Consider the following 19,153-nt stretch of genomic DNA (forward strand, 5'->3'; position numbering starts at 1 on the left):
TCCGGCTTGGATACTGTATATGCACAACAGAGTCATTCTGGGTACTATTTGTGACGACGTTTAATGTGGCCTTTTCTTTCTCTTCCTGTAACTACTGCTGGCAACAATGATTTGTATGATATGATTTATTAAAGTTAAACATAAATGAACTGTCCTGTACCGGCTGAGTCTCCTTTAACACACCAACACTCATTTAGTACCAGTAATCAGGAGGTCTAGAAGGAGTCATAGTACCACTAATCAGGAGGTCTAGGAGTCATAGTACCACTAATTGGGAGGTCTAGAAGGAGTCATAGTACCACTAATCAGGAGGTCTAGAAGGAGTCATAGTACCACTAATTAGGAGGTCTAGAAGGAGTCATAGTACCACTAATCAGGAGGTCTAGAAGGAGTCATAGTAGCACTAATCAGGAGGTCTAGGGGTCATAGTACCACTAATTAGGAGGTCTAGAAGGAGTCATAGTACCACTAATCAGGAGGTCTAGTAGTCATAGTACCACTAATTAGGAGGTCTAGAAGGAGTCATAGTACCACTAATCAGGAGGTCTAGAAGGAGTCATAGTACCACTAATCAGGAGGTATAGAAGGAGTTGTAGAACCACTAATCAGGAGGTCTAGAAGGAGTCATAGTACCACTAATCAGGAGGTATAGAAGGAGTTGTAGAACCACTAATCAGGAGGTATAGGAGAAGTTATAGTACCACTAATCAGAAGGTCTAGGAGGAGTCATAGTACCACTAATGAGGAGGTGTAGTAGTCATAGTACCACTAATTAGGAGGTCTAGAAGGAGTCATAGTACCACTAATCAGGAGGTCTAGTAGTCATAGTACCACTAATTAGGAGGTCTAGAAGGAGTCATAGTTCCACTAATAGGGAGGTCTAGAAGGAGTCATAGTATCTCTAATCAGGAGGTCTAGAATGAGTCATAGTACCACTAATCAGGAGGTCTAGGAGTCATAGTACCACTAATCAGGAGGTATAGGAGGAACTATAGTACAACTAATCAGGGGGAACAGGAGTCATAGTACCACTAATCAGGAGGTCTAGGAGTCATAGTACCACTAATCAGGAGGTCTAGAAGGAGTCATAGTACCACTAATCAGAGGTAGAGAAGGAGTCATAGTTCCACTAATCAGAGGTAGAGAAGGAGTCATAGTTCCAGTAATAGGGAGGTCTAGAAGGAGTCATAGTTCCACTAATCAGGAGGTAGTGAAGGAGTCATAGTACCACTAATCAGGAAGTCTAGATGGAGTCATAGTACCTCTACTCAGGAGGTCTAGGAGGAATCATAGTACCAATAATCAGGAGGTCTAGGAGTCATAGTACCACTAATCAGGAGGTCTAGAAGGAATCATAGTACCACTAATCAGAGCTCCTTAAATGACTCAGGGGTTATCAGTGGAAATCAGAGTCTCCACTTTACGGTGGAAGTGCTGCTGCTTCTAAGGAGGAATCAGAAACTGCTTCTTAAGGTGGAACCAGAAGCAGCTTCATAAGGTGGAACCAAAAGCTGCTTCTTAAGGTGGAACCAGAAGCAGCTTCTTAAGGAGGAAGTGCTGCTGCTGGTCAAACTGTTGTTTGCAGATGGTTTATGATTACTGGAATAAATAAATAGAATAGAATATTTATACTAGTTGAATCAACCTGGATAATTAATGATATTGTAGTTTCTTATCTTTAGAACCTCATTTAGTCCAGTATTTTAGATTATTTGTTATATTTTATAGATTAAAAATCAATGTTTAAAATTAAATAAAATAAATTAAAACAGGAGAGCAATTTGTAAGATCCATTTCTAAAATAAAATCATTAAGATCAACCAGAAGAGATGAAAACAGTTCGTCTGGAGTTTGTTCTTTAGTGTCAAACTGAACCCACCTGGTCTGATAACTCTGATCTAAACATCGGAACACCTGCATGGAGACTCACCTGCTCAGACTGAAGCTTCAGGTTGGAACAATTTCTAGGTTCAGATTTACTCTCACCTCTCAGCCTGAAGCCGATCAGACGATCCGAAAACAGACGAATCTTCTGCCTGGATGTTGCTGAACTCTGAGTCTGTCTGCAGCTCGTTGGTCATCAGTGTATGAAGTTCAGCTGCGTTCAGATCAGCCGAGTTCAGGCAGGAAGAGGAGATTAACCCTGGTATCGTCCTGTGGGTCAAATTGACCCGTTTTAAAGTTTGAAAAGATGAAAAAATAAATATTATCACAGTGAAACTTCTGATGTCCACATTTTCAACATTTTAGGGAAAGTTTTCAACAATTTTTGGTAGATAAAAAATGTTTCTTTAAGAACATTCACATTTGAAAAAACGGGTCAATTTTGACCAGCAGGATGACATGAGGGTAAAAACCGATATGAAATGAGAATCTGAAGTGAATAAGGCCTCTGGTTTGTGTCTGATACTGGATGTTTGTGAACATTTCTGACTGGAGCACGAATGAAGGTCGACTAACAGGATTTATTTTATTTTTATAATATCTTGGGTCGTACCACGTGTGGAGGAGCCGGGGGGGCAGGAAACACCACACAGTCCTGGTGGGGGGTTCAGACTCAGAGACACAACATTCAGTCACAGCGCCCCCCCCTCCACAGGGAGAATGGTTCGATCCACCAGGACCCTCAGAAATAGACTGAGAATCCCTCATTGACACAAATAGATCACACACACACACACACACACACACACACACACACACACACACACACACACACACACACACACACACACACACACACACACAGATCCAGGCTCTGATAGGGCAGATGTCTGCCTCCACTGATCGGGGTGAGGTTAAAGAGAACTGAAAAAAACAAACTGAAGACGGATCAAACCGTTTACAATCTTCACATTCTCCATTAGCTTTACTCAGTTAGCATCTCTCCATTAGCATCTCTCCGTTAGCTTTCCTTCATTAGCATCCCTCCATTAGCGTTTCTCAGTTAGCATCTCTCCATTAGCATCTCTCCGTTAGCTTTCCTTCATTAGCATCCGTCCATTAGCTTGGTTGCCGCTGCATGGATCCCGCTGCATGGTTGCTGCTGCATGGTTGCTGCTGCATGGTTCCTGCTGCATGGATCCCGCTGCATGGTTCCCGCTGCATAGTTCCCGCTGCATGGTTGCCGCTGCATGGATCCCGCTGCATGGTTCCCGCTGCATGGTTGCCGCTGCATGGTTGCCGCTGCATGGTTGCCGCTGCATGGATCCCGCTGCATGGTTGCCGCTGCATGGTTGCCGCTGCATGCAGTGGAGCTGTAAATAGCAGCGTCTGATGGACATTAAATCTATAAATATAAATATAATAAATCTATAAATATAAATCTATAAATCTCAGATTCTGGGTCCTGCTGACGGAAGTCGTCTCTGAGTCGCTTCATGACGTTCTGGTTCCTCAGAGCTGCAGGACTTTAGAACCTCAGCGGTTCTTCAGACGTTCTCCTCATCATCTGTGTCTCTGAACCAACCAGTCATCATAACGAAGGACGGGACTGAAGATGGAATTATTCTGGAGGAAGAAGAACTCTGAACTGACGTCCTACTGAGAAAGAGAGGAATGCTAACGGCTTAGCGAAGCTTAGATGCTTCCAGCAACAACAAAGAGAAGTTTGGAAGCTCCAGAAATAAATAAATGAACGATCAAGAATAAAAAATCTACAAACTGAACTAAAGTTCTAAGGTCCAGGAGGAGACCAGGTCCAAACTAAAGCTTCCTTTATTCTGATTATTTCCAGCCAATCACAGGCCGCCTCTCCTCTCCAGCTGCATGTTGATCACATGAATATTTCATGTGGTTCCATCAGATTTCCTCAGCAGCTCTCTGACGTTCTGAATGTAGGCCGGGAGGACGGAGGAGGACGGGGGAGGACGGAGGAGGACGGGGGAGGACGGGGAGGACGGGGGAGGACGGAGGAGGACGGGGGAGGACGGAGGAGGACGGGGGAGGACGGAGGAGGACGGGGGAGGACGGGGAGGACGGGGGAGGACGGAGGAGGACGGGGGAGGACGGAGGAGGACGGGGGAGGACGGAGGAGGATGGGGGAGGAAGGGGAGGACGGGGGAGGACGGAGGAGGATGGGGGAGGACGGGGAGGACGGGGGAGGACGGAGGAGGATGGGGGAGCTAATGAGGACGCTGCCTCTGATTCGTGCAGGAGGCTGACAGGCCGGAGGGAAGCAGCACCAAGAACCGACGTTAAAGCTGCAGGAACATCAGCTGGAGCTACGGTGGTGGATTTAACCCTGAAGTTTGAAAATGTGGGGGGAAAAAATGTAGTTTCACAGTGAAACTTCTGATGTCCACATTTTCAACATTTTTGGGAAATTTTTCAACATTTTTTGGTGGAAAAATTTTTTTTCTTAAGAACATTCATTTAAAAATCAACCCAAATCCAGCAAATTTCACTGGATTTTGGTTGATTTTTTTGTGAATGTTCATAAAGAAAATATCAGAAGTTTTACTGATATATATGGAATCACTTCAGATATTTTTAGGATTTTTTGGAAGATTTTTACTCATTTTAAAAAAATATTTACAAGAATTTTCTTGCCAAATTTGTGAGATTTTTTAAAAATAAAACTTTTAAGGAATTATTGGAATTTTCTTCCTGAAGGTTTTGCAAATTTTCAGAAATTTGGAGAATTTTTTGGCTGAATTTTTGAATTTTTTCAGACAAGGAAACAATAGTTTTTGGTGCCGGTAAATGAGAACAACAGGAGGATTTAAGATCTGATCTCACATTTAGAAGCAGGAGGAGACCAGCAGTTCTGGGTGTTTTTTTCTTCTCTTGTCTCATTTTCAGCTCTGTGGGATCAGAAAATGTTCCTCTGATTATTCATTTTGTCTCCAGATGTTCAAACAGAGGAGGTCCTGATGTCTCCTCAGACTGGAGATGTTGGACCAGCTCATGCTCTGAGGAAAAACAGCAAAAATTCAACCCAGAATTCAGTGATTTTGAGGAAATCTTCCAACTTTTAGCTCAGATTTGGTTCATTAAGGGACAATGTGTTCAGGGACCGTCAGACAACCCACTTCCTGTCCTCGTCCACCAATCAGAGGCTGCCTGACGAGGCGGCTGCTGATTGGCCGAGCAGCAGCTGGAGGTTCTCAGGAGAAACTTGATTCTCTTCTGACGGATCGAGTGACGGCAGATCAAACGGGATGAAGCTCATTTGTGTCAGAGGGTGAACATGTGTGTTCAGCAGGAGGCCGGTGATTCACATGTTTCAGCTCTCCGTGTTCTTCACATGTTCTGCTTCACGCCTCGACACATGAGATGATCAGAAAGCTGCTTCGGGTTCTTAGTTTGTGTGTGATTTTAACTAGAAAAACAGTAAAAATAACAGTTTAAATGAATGAATCTCCACTGAACATCCTGTCAGCAGGTCTTTTTATGGAAAGGAAATCAGACAACCGCACAAAAACCAACAAGAGAACAACGAAATGAACACAAATAAACATAAAAACCGCTGCAGAGACAAAAGAAGAGACAGAAACACCATAAAGACCCTCAAAATATGAAAAAAAAACAACTAAAGAGGCACAAAATGAAGCCAAAAAGATGAAAACGACTGAAAGAAAAAGTCCTAAAATGACAGATAAAGACTCCGGACAACCACTAAGAAACACAAAAAGATGGAAATGACAAAAAAAACCCAGATTAACACAAATATGAAATGCAAAACAAAAGAAAACAAAAAAGAAGGCAAAAAACACACTGTACACTCACCCCTTCATCTACACACTCACCCCTTCATCTACAAACTGTACACTCACCCCTTCATCTACACACTGTACACTCACCCCTTCATCTACACACTGTACACTCACCCTTCATCTACACACTCACCCCTTCATCTACACACTCACCCCTTCATCTACACACTGTACACTCACCCCTTCATCTACACACTGTACACTCACCCCTTCATCTACACACTCACCCCTTCATCTACACACTGTACACTCACCCCTTCATCTACACACTCACCCCTTCATCTACACACTGTACACTCACCCTTCATCTACACACTCACCCTTCATCTACACACTCACCCCTTCATCTACACACTCACCCCTTCATCTACACACTGTACACTCACCCTTCATCTACACACTCACCCTTCATCTACACACTCACCCCTTCATCTACACACTCACCCCTTCATCTACACACTGTACACTCACCCTTCATCTACACACTCACCCCTTCATCTACACACTGTACACTCACCCCTTCATCTACACTGTACACTCACCCCTTCATCTACACACTCACCCCTTCATCTACACACTGTACACTCACCCCTTCATCTACACACTGTACACTCACCCCTTCATCTACACACTGTACACTCACCCTTCATCTACACACTCACCCCTTCATCTACACACTGTACACTCACCCCTTCATCTACACACTCACCCCTTCATCTACACACTGTACACTCACCCCTTCATCTACACACTGTACACTCACCCCTTCATCTACACACTGTACACTCACCCTTCATCTACACACTCACCCCTTCATCTACACACTGTACACTCACCCTTCATCTACACACTCACCCCTTCATCTACACACTCACCCCTTCATCTACACACTACACTCACCCCTTCATCTACACACTGTACACTCACCCCTTCATCTACACACTGTACACTCACCCCTTCATCTACACACTCACCCCTTCATCTACACACTGTACACTCACCCCTTCATCTACACACTGTACACTCACCCTTCATCTACACACTCACCCCTTCATCTACACACTGTACACTCACCCCTTCATCTACACACTGTACACTCACCCCTTCATCTACACACTCACCCCTTCATCTACACACTGTACACTCACCCCTTCATCTACACACTCACCCCTTCATCTACACACTGTACACTCACCCTTCATCTACACACTCACCCCTTCATCTACACACGCACCCTTTCATCTACGACTCACCCCTTCATCTACACACTCACCCCTTCATCTACCACGCACCCCTTCATCTACACACTGTACACTCACCCCTTCATCTACACACTGTACACTCACCCCTTCATCTACACACTCACCCCTTCATCTACACACTGTACACTCACCCCTTCATCTACACACTGTACACTCACCCCTTCATCTACACACTGTACACTCACCTCTTCATCTACACACTCACCCTATCATCTACACACTGTACACTCCCTATAATAATAAATACTAATTTATTGTTTCAGATTAAAGTATTATCTATAGTTTTATCATTCCACTATGAGCTTCTCCTGCAGAACCTTCTCTGGTGTTGGAGGTCACGTGATGCTGAAGGTCCTGAAGGTTTTTTCTGGTCCATGGTTCTTCAGCAGAACCACCAGCTGATCGCCTCTTTGTAGTGATTTTGTGTCTCTTCATTGGAACTTTAATGTTTTAGGTTCTGCAGAGAACAATCTAATACAATAATATTTGTGTTTTCTTTACAGATTCATTTCTAGGGACCTTTTATGGGATGTTTAGACCAAAATATTCAAACCCAACCTTTAAACAATTCCTCTCATTAGAACCCAACGTTCTAATGAGAGCTTCAGGTTCATTAGTTTATTAGAGAACATCTATTATCGAACAATTATAGAACATTTACTATAGAACGTTTACCATAGAACATTTATTATAAATCATTTACTATATAACATTTATGACAGAACATTTATTACAGAACATTTTTTGTGCTTTTTTAACTGTACTTCTGTAACTTTATGCTTTGAGAACATTTATTGATTATTGATCTATCAGATTCTGCGGCTCTCCCTGTTACCATGGCAACACCACCATGCAAACAGCTCAGCAGCCAATCACAGCTCAGCACTGCAGAATCTGCAGGAGAACCCTCAGTGTTCTCTATAGAACCAGACTGTACAGTGTGTCTGTAGAACCTTAATGTTCTCCGTAGCACCAGACTGTACAGTGCGTCTGTAGAACCCTAGCGTTCTCCATAGAACCAGGCTGTACAGTGTGTCTGTAGAACCCTAGTGTTCTCTATAGAACCAGGCTGTACAGTGTGTCTGTAGAACCCTAATGTTCTCCATACAACCAGACTGTACAGTGTGTCTGTAGAACCTTAATGTTCTCCGTAGCACCAGACTGTACAGTGCGTCTGTAGAACCCTAGTGTTCTCCATAGAACCAGGCTGTACAGTGCGTCTGTAGAACCCTAGTGTTCTCCATAGAACCAGGCTGTACAGTGTGTCTGTAGAACCCTAGTGTTCTCCATAGAACCAGGCTGTACAGTTTGTCTGTAGAACCCTCAGTGTTCTCCATAGAACCAGGCTGTACAGTTTGTCTGTAGAACCCTCAGTGTTCTCCATAGAACCAGGCTGTACAGTGCGTCTGCAGAACCCTCAGTGTTCTTCATAGAACCAGACTGTACAGTGTGTTTGTAGAACCCTCAGTGTTCTCTATAGAACCAGGCTATACAGTGTGTCTGTAGAACCTTAATGTTCTCCGTAGCACCAGACTGTACAGTGCGTCTGTAGAACCCTAGTGTTCTCCATAGAACCAGGCTGCACAGTGTGTCTATAGAACTCTAGTGTTCGCTATAGAACCAGACTGTACAGTGTGTGTAGAACCCTCAGTGTTCTCTATAGAACCAGGCTGTACAGTGTGTCTGTAGAAGCCTAATGTTCTCCATAGAACCAGACTGTACAGTGTGTTTGTAGAACCCTCAGTGTTCTCTATAGAACCAGGCTATACAGTGTGTCTGTAGAACCTTAATGTTCTCCGTAGCACCAGACTGTACAGTGCGTCTGTAGAACCCTCGGTGTTCTCCATAGAACCAGGCTGTACAGTGTGTCTGCAGAACCCTGTGTTCTCCATAGAACCAGACTGTACAGTGCGTCCGTAGAACCCTCAGTGTTCTCCATAGAACCAGACTGTACAGTGTGTCCGTAGAACCCTCGGTGTTCTCCATAGAACCAGGCTGTACAGTGTGTCTGCAGAACCCTGTGTTCTCCATAGAACCAGACTGTACAGTGCGTCCGTAGAACCCTCAGTGTTCTCCATAGAACCAGACTTTACAGTGTGTCCGTAGAACCCTCAGTGTTCTCCATAGAACCAGACTGTACAGTGTGTCTGCAGAACCCTGTGTTCTCCATAGAACCAGACTGTACAGTGCGTCCGTAGAACCCTCAGTGTTCTCCATAGAACCAGACTGTACAGTGTGTTTGTAGAACCCTCAGTGTTCTCTATAGAACCAGGCTATACAGTGTGTCTGTAGAACCTTAATGTTCTCCGTAGCACCAGACTGTACACTGCGTCTGTAGAACCCTAGTGTTCTCCATAGAACCAGGCTGCACAGTGTGTCTATAGAACTCTCGGTGTTCTCCATAGAACCAGACTGTACAGTGCGTCCGTAGAACCCTCAGTGTTCTCCATAGAACCAGACTGTACAGTGTGTCCATAGAACCCTCGGTGTTCTCCATAGAACCAGGCTGTACAGTGTGTCTGCAGAACCCTGTGTTCTCCATAGAACCAGACTGTACAGTGCGTCCGTAGAACCCTCAGTGTTCTCCATAGAACCAGACTTTACAGTGTGTCCGTAGAACCCTCAGTGTTCTCCATAGAACCAGACTGTACAGTGTGTCTGCAGAACCCTGTGTTCTCCATAGAACCAGACTGTACAGTGCGTCCGTAGAACCCTCAGTGTTCTCCATAGAACCAGACTGTACAGTGTGTCCGTAGAACCCTCAGTGTTCTCCATAGAACCAGACTGTACAGTGCGTCCGTAGAACCCTCAGTGTTCTCCATAGAACCAGACTGTACAGTGCGTCCGTAGAACCCTCAGTGTTCTCCGTAGAACCAGTACAGTGTGTCTGCATTGCGTCGCAGCTCGCCCCTCCCTCCTCCCTCCAGTCTCTCCGGTTCTGCAGCTTGTTCTCCTTCTTCTTCTCAGCGGCTTCTTGTTTTTGCGCAGCGGCAGAAAGACGCACTCGGAGCGGCTCGGCGTGCGGCTGCGGCTCTTTCAGCTGCGGTTCTTCCGCTGCGTCCTTCTTCGGCTCCACAATGATTTGGACAAATCTTCGCTTTTCGCCGCCGCGCCGCCACTCCGCTCCGTGTGAAGCCGCCTCCCGCTCCTCCTCCTCCCGCTGCGGGCTGCTGCGGTCCGCGCTGAAAACCGAGAGGATCCGGATGTGGACCAAGACTACATAGTCTATTAATATTTCAGAGATACTGTAAAGCGATATCAGCGTTAACAGGAGGCGGTGGGCGGCCGGAGGACGACGGGACGCGGTTCCAGCTCTGGACTCAGGTATCGTTTCTGCTCATTTGATCAGAGAGGCTGCTGAGGTTCTGGTTCGGTTCGGGTGAATGTGTAGAATCTGTATCTGCTTCTAACGGAGGGAAACTGCAGCTAATGCGCGCAGAGAACGGCGCAGTGAACTTGATGTATGCGGTAAAAATGAGCAGCTGCAGCGCTGCATGTTTTTCTGCTGCATCTCTGCAGAGACTCGGAGCTGCTCAGACTGGATGTGTTTTATCCTCTGCAGGTGATGAAGAGCTGAAGGAGATGATGGTGATGATGATGATGATGATGATGAAGGAGCAGGAGGCTCTGCTCAGCTCTTAGGAGCTTCTGATCTCCAGCTGAACCTCCACCCTCCACCCAGCAGCAGGATGACCGTGGTGTCCACAGAGAACATGGATGAGACCTCCACCCTGCCGGGTCACCCTCAGGACCCGTATCCGCCCGACGACGACCACGACGACCACGACTGCTGCGAGCGTGTCGTCATCAACATCTCGGGGCTTCGCTTCGAGACGCAGCTCAAGACGTTGGCTCAGTTTCCGGAAACGCTGCTCGGGAACCCCAAGAAGAGGATGCGCTACTTCGACCCTCTACGGAACGAATACTTCTTCGACCGGAACCGGCCCAGCTTCGACGCCATCCTGTATTACTACCAGTCGGGGGGTCGGCTGAGGAGGCCGGTCAACGTTCCGCTGGATATGTTCTCAGAGGAGATAAAGTTCTACGAGCTTGGCGCCGAGGCCATGGAGAAGTTCCGTGAGGACGAGGGGTTTATCCGGGAGGAGGAGCGACCGCTGCCGGAGAAGGAGTTCCAGCGGCAGATCTGGCTCCTGTTCGAGCACCCGGAGAGTTCCGGTCCAGCCCGGGGGATCGCCATCGTGTCGGTGATGGTTATTCTTATTTCTATCGTCATATTTTGTTTGGAGACGTTACCGGAGCTGAAGGAGGACCCCAGCTACCGGATGCAGACGGTGGGAAACACCACCGTGCTTTACAAACCCAACGTCCTCACAGACCCTTTCTTCGTGGTGGAGACGCTCTGCATCATCTGGTTCTCCTTTGAGTTGATAGTTCGGTTCTTTGCGTGTCCCAGCAAGGCGGCATTCTTTAAGAACATGATGAACTCCATCGACATCGTGGCTATAATCCCGTACTTCATCACGCTGGGCACCGAGCTGGCCGACGACCAGGAGAACCGGGAGGGGAAAGGCGGCGGCGAACAGGCCACGTCTCTGGCTATTCTCAGGGTCATCCGCCTGGTCCGGGTCTTCCGGATCTTCAAGCTGTCCCGCCACTCCAAGGGTCTCCAGATCCTGGGTCAGACTCTGAAGGCCAGCATGAGGGAGCTGGGGCTGCTCATCTTCTTCCTCTTCATTGGAGTCATCCTCTTCTCCAGCGCCGTCTACTTCGCCGAGGCCGAGGAGAAGGAGTCCTTCTTCACCAGCATCCCGGACGCCTTCTGGTGGGCCGTGGTCTCCATGACGACGGTGGGCTACGGGGACATGTACCCTGTCACCATTGGAGGGAAGATCGTGGGTTCGCTGTGCGCCATCGCCGGCGTGTTGACCATCGCGCTGCCGGTTCCAGTCATCGTGTCCAACTTCAACTACTTCTACCACCGGGAGACGGAGGGTGAGGAGCAGGCCCAACTGCTCAATGTCAGCAACCAGAACCTGGCGTCCGACACCAACTCCAGCCGGCGCAGCTCGTCTGTCGTCAGCAAGTCGGAGTACATGGAGATCGACGAGGACATGAACAACAGCATCGACAACTTTAGGGAGGCCAACCTCAGAACTGCCAACTGCACGGCGCCGAGCCAGAACTGCGTGAACAAGACGAAGCTGCTCACCGACGTGTGAGGCGGAGACGGAAACGCTCCTGTAAATATGTAGAAATTCCCGGATGCTTTACTCCCAATGGTGCATTCGACTCTCTCTGCATCCATTCAGACGTGTGAAGACTTTCCGTGCAGATTTGTTTGGCAATAGCACAAAGACGAGCAGGTGTTTTTGATGAATTACTCTCTAAATGTAGTGACTTGTGCCCTCGAATTCTCTCGCTAAATTACAGGAACTCCTCTGATCTAGAGTCACTTCAACTGCCGTGGGGTGCAGCCGCTTTGTTTGAGTTTAAACTGCCACTTTTCAGCAGAAATATTCTCTAAAACAGACCTGACGGAGTTCCCCTTTAACAGCAATAGCACTGCCACTTTGCACCGAGATACTTCAGATAGAAGCGGTTCAAACTCGACATTCCGTAGACGATCCGGTCTGCAAGTTTAACGCAATGCAGGTTTATTTAGCAGCACTTTCCAACAATAAGACCATTCATTGCACTTTACATGTGACAGAAAAACAGGCAGTAGAAGCAGCTGCAGGGTTTACAGAGAATAAAGCAGGAAGGGATCGTTATTTTAGTCAAATATCTGCATCAGAAATGATCAGAAAACTGGGAAAAATGTGGATCAGTTTCCTCAGATGTCTCGTTTCGTCCAAAGAGAGAATGAAACCAGAAAACATTCAGACGTTTTTACCGAAATGTTCCTTAACCCTCCTGTTGTCTTCATTTACCAAAAAATATTGTTTCCTTGTATGAAAAAAATCCCAAAATTCATCAAAAAGTTTCCAAATTTCTGAAAATTTGCAAAAACTTCAGGAAGAAAATTCTAATCATTCCTTAAAAATTTTATTTTTAAAAAAAATCCTCCAAATTTGGCAAGACAATTCTTGTAAATATTTTCAAAAAATTAGTAAAAATCTTCCAAAAAAATCCTAAAAATATCTAAAGTGATTCCATATATATCAGCAAAACTACCAATATATTCTTTAAGAACATTAACAAAAAAAAAATCAACCAAAATCCAGTGAAATTCGCTGGATTTTAGTTGATTTTTAAGTGAATGTTCTTAGAAACATTTGAACATTTCTTTTTTTCCACCAAAAAATTTTCACAAATTTCCCCAAAAAATGTTAAAAATGTGGACATCAGAAGTTCCATTGTGAAAATCGATTTTTTTCCACATTTTAAAACTTTAAAAATTTGACCCGCAGGACGACATGAGGGTTAAACTGAATAATTGATGGCGATTAATTGTTTGTTCTGGTTTTTAAAAGAATAAAAGCAGAATAACTGGAGCTACTTTTACTCTTTGTGGGGACAATTTACTAATTAGCCGATAATTTATCAAACCTGCCAGACTTTGTGCGTCAGACTCAGATTTCAGGATCGAGGAACAAACGAAGCCCAGCTTAGATTGGAGGAAGTTTCACATCCTGCTGGATTCCAGGTGGAGCTCAGGTGTGTTCTTCTGTGGCACATCAGGGACGTTCTTCAGGCACCTTAAAGGACCGGGAGGCTGCGGGGTTCCTCCATGCAACGCTCCTTTATACCAACGCATGTGGAGACTCTCTTCTCTTATATCGGCATGCACAAGACGTTACCTCATTTGTTTTTTGTATTTTTTTTCTCTGTTGTCCTTCATCTCCTCCTGGATTTTCTCTCATCAGTTTTCACCAAAGTGCACTGGCTGTTTGTTCTGTTTTCGGGAGCGTTCAGTGTTGAATGTTTAAGGGAACAGGACTCCACCTTTACGAAGATCATGGCATGTCCAAATACTAAAGCATCAAGGCCTAATTAGCTCCATGGTTTAGCTACGTATACTCAATGCATGACAGTGTCAGTATTAATGCCTGCAGTCATGGAGGGATGAAGGTGAGGATGACGATGATCCTCATTACTGTCGACAGGATGCATGACGGAGCCGAAGGGGACAAATCTGCTAGAATAAAACACAAAAAAAAAAAACAGAATCAAGGGGGAAAAAAAGAGAATTTGAGGATCTCTTTAAAAAAAAAGACTTTCTCTGTTGAAGCTGTGATCTCTGATGAAGGAGTGCATGGGTCATCTCTGTGTTTTCATTTCAACCTTTAATCCGTTCAAGAAGGAAGGCAGGAATATTTATCAGACTTCACAGGTGTGTCTAAAGTTAGCTTCTAGTGCCTTGAACCCCGTCTGACCATAGAATAAAGTGCCTCCGATGCGACAGAGAGCTGAACTTCTGGAACTGAATTTATTCAGCAGTTTATTAAACCGGTCCTGGGTGGTGACACACAGCGGCAGAAAAGACAGAAAATGTCAAATATGTGTCTTCTGTTGTTGGATATCTGCAGGTTCTTCAGTGTTCTAGTGTTCCTCCTCAATGTTCTCGCCAAATATTGCTGCTTATTCACTTGGAAATTAGAGAAATGCAGTTTTAAGCAGTGAATCTTGAACTCTCGTGTCGTCCTGCGGGTCAAATTTTTAAAGTTTGAAAATGTGGAAAACGTATATTTTCACAGTGAAACTTCTGACGTCCATATTTTCAACATTTTTTGGTGGAAAAAAAATGTTTCTTAAGAACATGCACATAGAAATCAACCAAAATCCAGCGAAAATCTCTGGATTTTGGTTGATTTTTTTGTGAATGTTCTTGAAGAAAATAGAAGTTTTACTGATATATATGGAATCACTTTAGATATTTTTAGGATTTTTTGGAAGCTTTTTACTCATTTTTTGAAAATATTTACAATTTTCTTGCCAAATTATTTTTTTAAATTAAACTTTTTAGGGAAAATTTTCATCAACTATTGGATTTTTCTTCCTGAAGTTTTGTAAATTTTCAGAAATTTGGGGAATTCTTTTGCTGAGTTTTTGGATTTTTTTTCACACAAGGAAACAATATTTTTTGGTAAATGAAGACAACAGGAGGGTTAATGAGAATAAACCTGAAATGAAGCAGCAGAAGTAGATCTGAACTGAGCTGCTTCTGGTTCTAATGAGGGTTCAGCTGTTCGTCTACAGATTCAAACTCAAAGAAACCATCTTATATCATCTGCTTCGGTTAACTACATGCTCATTCTATTAGCTCTGGATTAGCCATAGAAGCTAACTGATAGAAATGCCCACATTGCTGCTGTGTGTTAGCAGCTGTGGCTAATGATGCAACAGAAACGATCCTGTTGGATTAGCTATGGAGGCTAACTGGCTAACCAGGCTAGCTGAGTCTACACAGAATAAAATATGCTAATTATTCAGCAGATTAGCAGCTTTAGCTTCCTGGTTCTGGTTTATCCAACAAACTACTAGTTAAAAAACTAAACCAGACTCAGAAGAAGCTCCTTGGATTAATTAAAAAAAAATTCAGAAGAAAATTCCTCAAATTTCTGAAAATTTGCAAAACCTTCAGGAAGCAAATTCCAATAATCTTTAAAAGTATATTTTCAAAAAATTAGCAAAAATCTTCCAAAAAAGCCAAAAAATATCTAAAGTGATTCCATATATATCAGTAAATCTTTTAACATTTTTTTTAAATCATTGCTTTTTTTTTCCCACAGAAAAATGTTAAAAAATTTCCCAAAAATGTTGAAACTGTGGACATAAAAATATATTTTTTCCCACATTTTCAAACTTTGACCCACAGGACGACACGAGGGTTAAATGTAAATCAGAGAGATGAACCAGTTTATGGACAAATTCATAAAAAAATGTAAAGAAAAGCTGGAAATGTTCCGTGTTGTTAAAGCAGCCGATCTTCTAGAACTTCAGGAAGGTTCTGACTGAAAACAGATCAGAAAAACTGCAGTAAAAATGGAGCAAATGATGGTTTAACTCAGCGTTTCTGGAGAAGAACATGCAGCTCAGTGCTACTGCCAGGCTTGGCTGGATGTTTCTGCAGAGATGATGGATCTGACCTCAGCGTTTCCTCTACACAACATCACCACAGGCGTTAGTCACTCTGCAGCCGTAAAATGGCTGCTGCTGCCGTTTCCTCCTCGCTCTGAAGCTGCTGCAGAGTTCAGGGAAAAACGCTGCGTCTTTCAATCAACCAGTCACTTTACTGCTTTATTTACTATCCAACCAGTCAGTTTACTGCTTTATTTACTATCCAACCAGTCAGTTTACTGCTTTATTTACTATCCAACCAGTCACTTTACTGCTTTATTTAATATCTAACCAGTTTACTGCTTTATTTACTATCCAACCAGTTTACTGCTTTATTTAGTATTCCTGGATACAGACACAGATGTGATCAGGTGTGATCAATAACTACGATCAGGATCCAACCAAACGTCCACACGAAGTCTCCTGATCTGCTGCTGCAGCTGGACTGATGATGAGATGACCTGATTAAAAACAATGATAAAAAACTGAAAATTTGATCTCTAATGATCTAATCATCCCGTTAAGTTCAGCCAAAGCTTCTGTTTGATTTATGAAAAATTCTCCATCATATGATAAAGACAGAAAACCAAACTTTTCTGTTTCCACGAGTCGCTGATAAAAGTTAGATTTCTTCTTCTGGTTTTAGCTTCATCTTCTAGGTGTACTGAGCTGTGTGTCACCAACCACAATCTGTTTCCTGAACTGCTGCTGAATCAAAAATCCCTTTAAAGAACATTTCAGAGGTAAATTAATCAGAGCTTCATCCCGAGGGAGCAAAATTTACAATTCCACGTTTTTTTAGAGGTAAAATCACAAAGAAGAAGACGTAATTGTGGAGTCAGTGGGAACATCTTCAGCTTGTTGCTTTTAGCTTCTGTTTGTTGGTTTTTAAGGGACCAAACCAGCTTCTACTTCATCAGATCTTCAGCTCAAACGATCACAGAACCGAACAGGGCAGAAGAACCCGAGTTAGATTCTAAAACTGCCATCAATCTGAGTCCGTTTACAAGCTTCCTACTACCCCGTCCAAACCGACCAATCAGTGAGGTTATCAGTGATCGATCGGCTTTGAGCTGCAGATCAAACGTTTAAATCGTTTCTTATTTCTGCTTCTCTCAGAAAAACTCCTAAAACATTTTTATGATTCTAACAGAGTTCCTCAGCCTGGTTCAGATCCACTGAAAGATCAAACAGCCTGGTAGAGAACCTGATGAGCATTAGTAGAAAAACCTGAGGAACATTAGTAGAAAAACCTGAGGAACATTAATAGAAGAACCTGAGGAACATTAGTAGAAAAACCTGAGGAACATTAGTAGAACACCTGAGGAACATTAATAGGCTTCTGGTTCTAATAAATAGTTAAATAATTATTAATAAATTGATCCGTTTAAAACGTTAGAACTCTGATTCTGGATCTGATCTGATTCTGAGAAGTGGAAGGAACCAGTTGAGGAACTCTCGAGGAAATCTGGAGGAACCACCATGGAGATGAAGGTTATGATGATGATGATGACGATGATGAAGGTTATGATGATGATGATGATGATGAAGGTTATGATGATGATGATGATGATGATGATGATGGTCATGATGATGATGATGAAGGCTATGATGATGAAGGTTATGATGATGATGATGATGATGATGATGATGATGATGATGATGATGATGATGATGATGAAGGTTATGATGATGATGATGATGATGAAGGTTATGATGATGATGATGATGGTTATGATGATGATGATGATGATGATGATGATGATGATGATGATGAAGGTTATGATGACGATGATGACGATGATGATGATGATGAAGGCTATGATGATGAAGGTTATGATGATGATGATGATGATGATGATGAAGGTTATGATGATGATGATGATGATGATGATGATGGTTATGATGATGATGATGATGATGATGAAGGTTATGATGACGATGATGACGATGATGATGATGATGATGATGAAGAGTTTGGAGATATTTCTGGATGTCCTGAACCAGATGAACTACATGATTCCAACCTGAACTTAAAGCTGCTGATAAATACTTTTAATTCATACGAACACGATGATGAAACCTTTATTCAGGGCGATGTTCTAAAATACAGTCAGACGGACCTCGTTTAGCTTTATTTCTGTTTAAAAACGTGTTTTTTTCAGTCAGACGGACCTCTTTTAGCTTTATTTCTGTTTAAAAAGTGTTTTTTTCAGTCAGATGGACCTCGTTTAGCTTTATTTCTGTTAAAAAAGTGTTTTTATTTCAGTCAGACGGACCTCGTTTAGCTTTATTTGTGTGTTTTCTCAGTCAGAAGCCAAAGTATGAGGAATGACATCAGACCTGTTTCCCTCCTGGATTCATTCCATCCCAGCGTTTCATTGGTGTTTTGGTTTTTCTGCTGCAGGGTCCAGTGTTTGTTGTGATGCTGAGGGTGGAGGGTTAATTCATGTCTATCTCATCATATAACAGCAGTTCAATAAATTTTGAAAGATGAAACTTTCCTGTTCTGGTTAAATGTGTTTCATTCTGCGGTAGTTTAAACCATTTAAATTTCACTAATGTGAAGCAGAAGGGAGTTTTTTTAAACTTTATTTTATTAGTTCTTTGCAGACAATAAACTGCTTTCTGTGTTTATTAATGAAGAACCAGCAGATCACTGGTTAAGAGTTCAACCAATCAGCTTCTGTTCTCTCTGAGTTCAGCCAATCAGCACTGAGCTGATAAGTTATTGTTATTCCACCCTTTAGTTTCCTGCCACAGCGCCCTCTGGAGGTGGTAGTGATTGTGGCAGCAGAGAGGAGGTCGGGGTGGAGGACGGGACGTTAAACCTCCCAGTGTTTAATCTGAACTGCTTCTTTATTGATGTCGTTTTGACCCTGGAGGTTATTATTTTGGTGGTTTTGACCCCGGAACTTGTTTATTTCCGCTTCTTCAGGGTAGAATGTTTCGTCTCAGCAGGTTTATCTGTAAAATCTGGACGTCCTGCTCAGAAGAACTGATCCCCACATAAAGGTCCGGTTATCACTCCAGTCATCATGTTTTCTATCACCTGTATGTATAAATAAAGCCTGAGTCCTTTGAATGAGAGAACACTGAGCTGCTCAGTAATAGAATCCGGTTCTGGGACGCCTTGGAAGCGAATCACTGGCA

General features: G+C 43.6%; 1 protein-coding gene across 1 annotated transcript; it reads left to right on the plus strand.

The window, feature by feature from the left end:
- The first annotated feature begins 9,851 nt into the window (after positions 1-9,851).
- On the plus strand, positions 9,852-17,462 carry kcna1b (potassium voltage-gated channel, shaker-related subfamily, member 1b). The gene is made up of 2 exons (XM_023274069.3): positions 9,852-10,303; positions 10,542-17,462. Exon 2 carries the CDS (start codon positions 10,669-10,671, stop codon positions 12,157-12,159), a length of 1,491 nt encoding a protein of 496 aa, XP_023129837.1. The 5' UTR covers positions 9,852-10,303; positions 10,542-10,668; the 3' UTR covers positions 12,160-17,462.
- Positions 17,463-19,153: the final 1,691 nt, after the last annotated feature.

Source organism: Amphiprion ocellaris, chromosome 21 (assembly GCF_022539595.1).
Source record: "Amphiprion ocellaris isolate individual 3 ecotype Okinawa chromosome 21, ASM2253959v1, whole genome shotgun sequence".
NCBI lineage: Eukaryota > Metazoa > Chordata > Actinopteri > Pomacentridae > Amphiprion > Amphiprion ocellaris.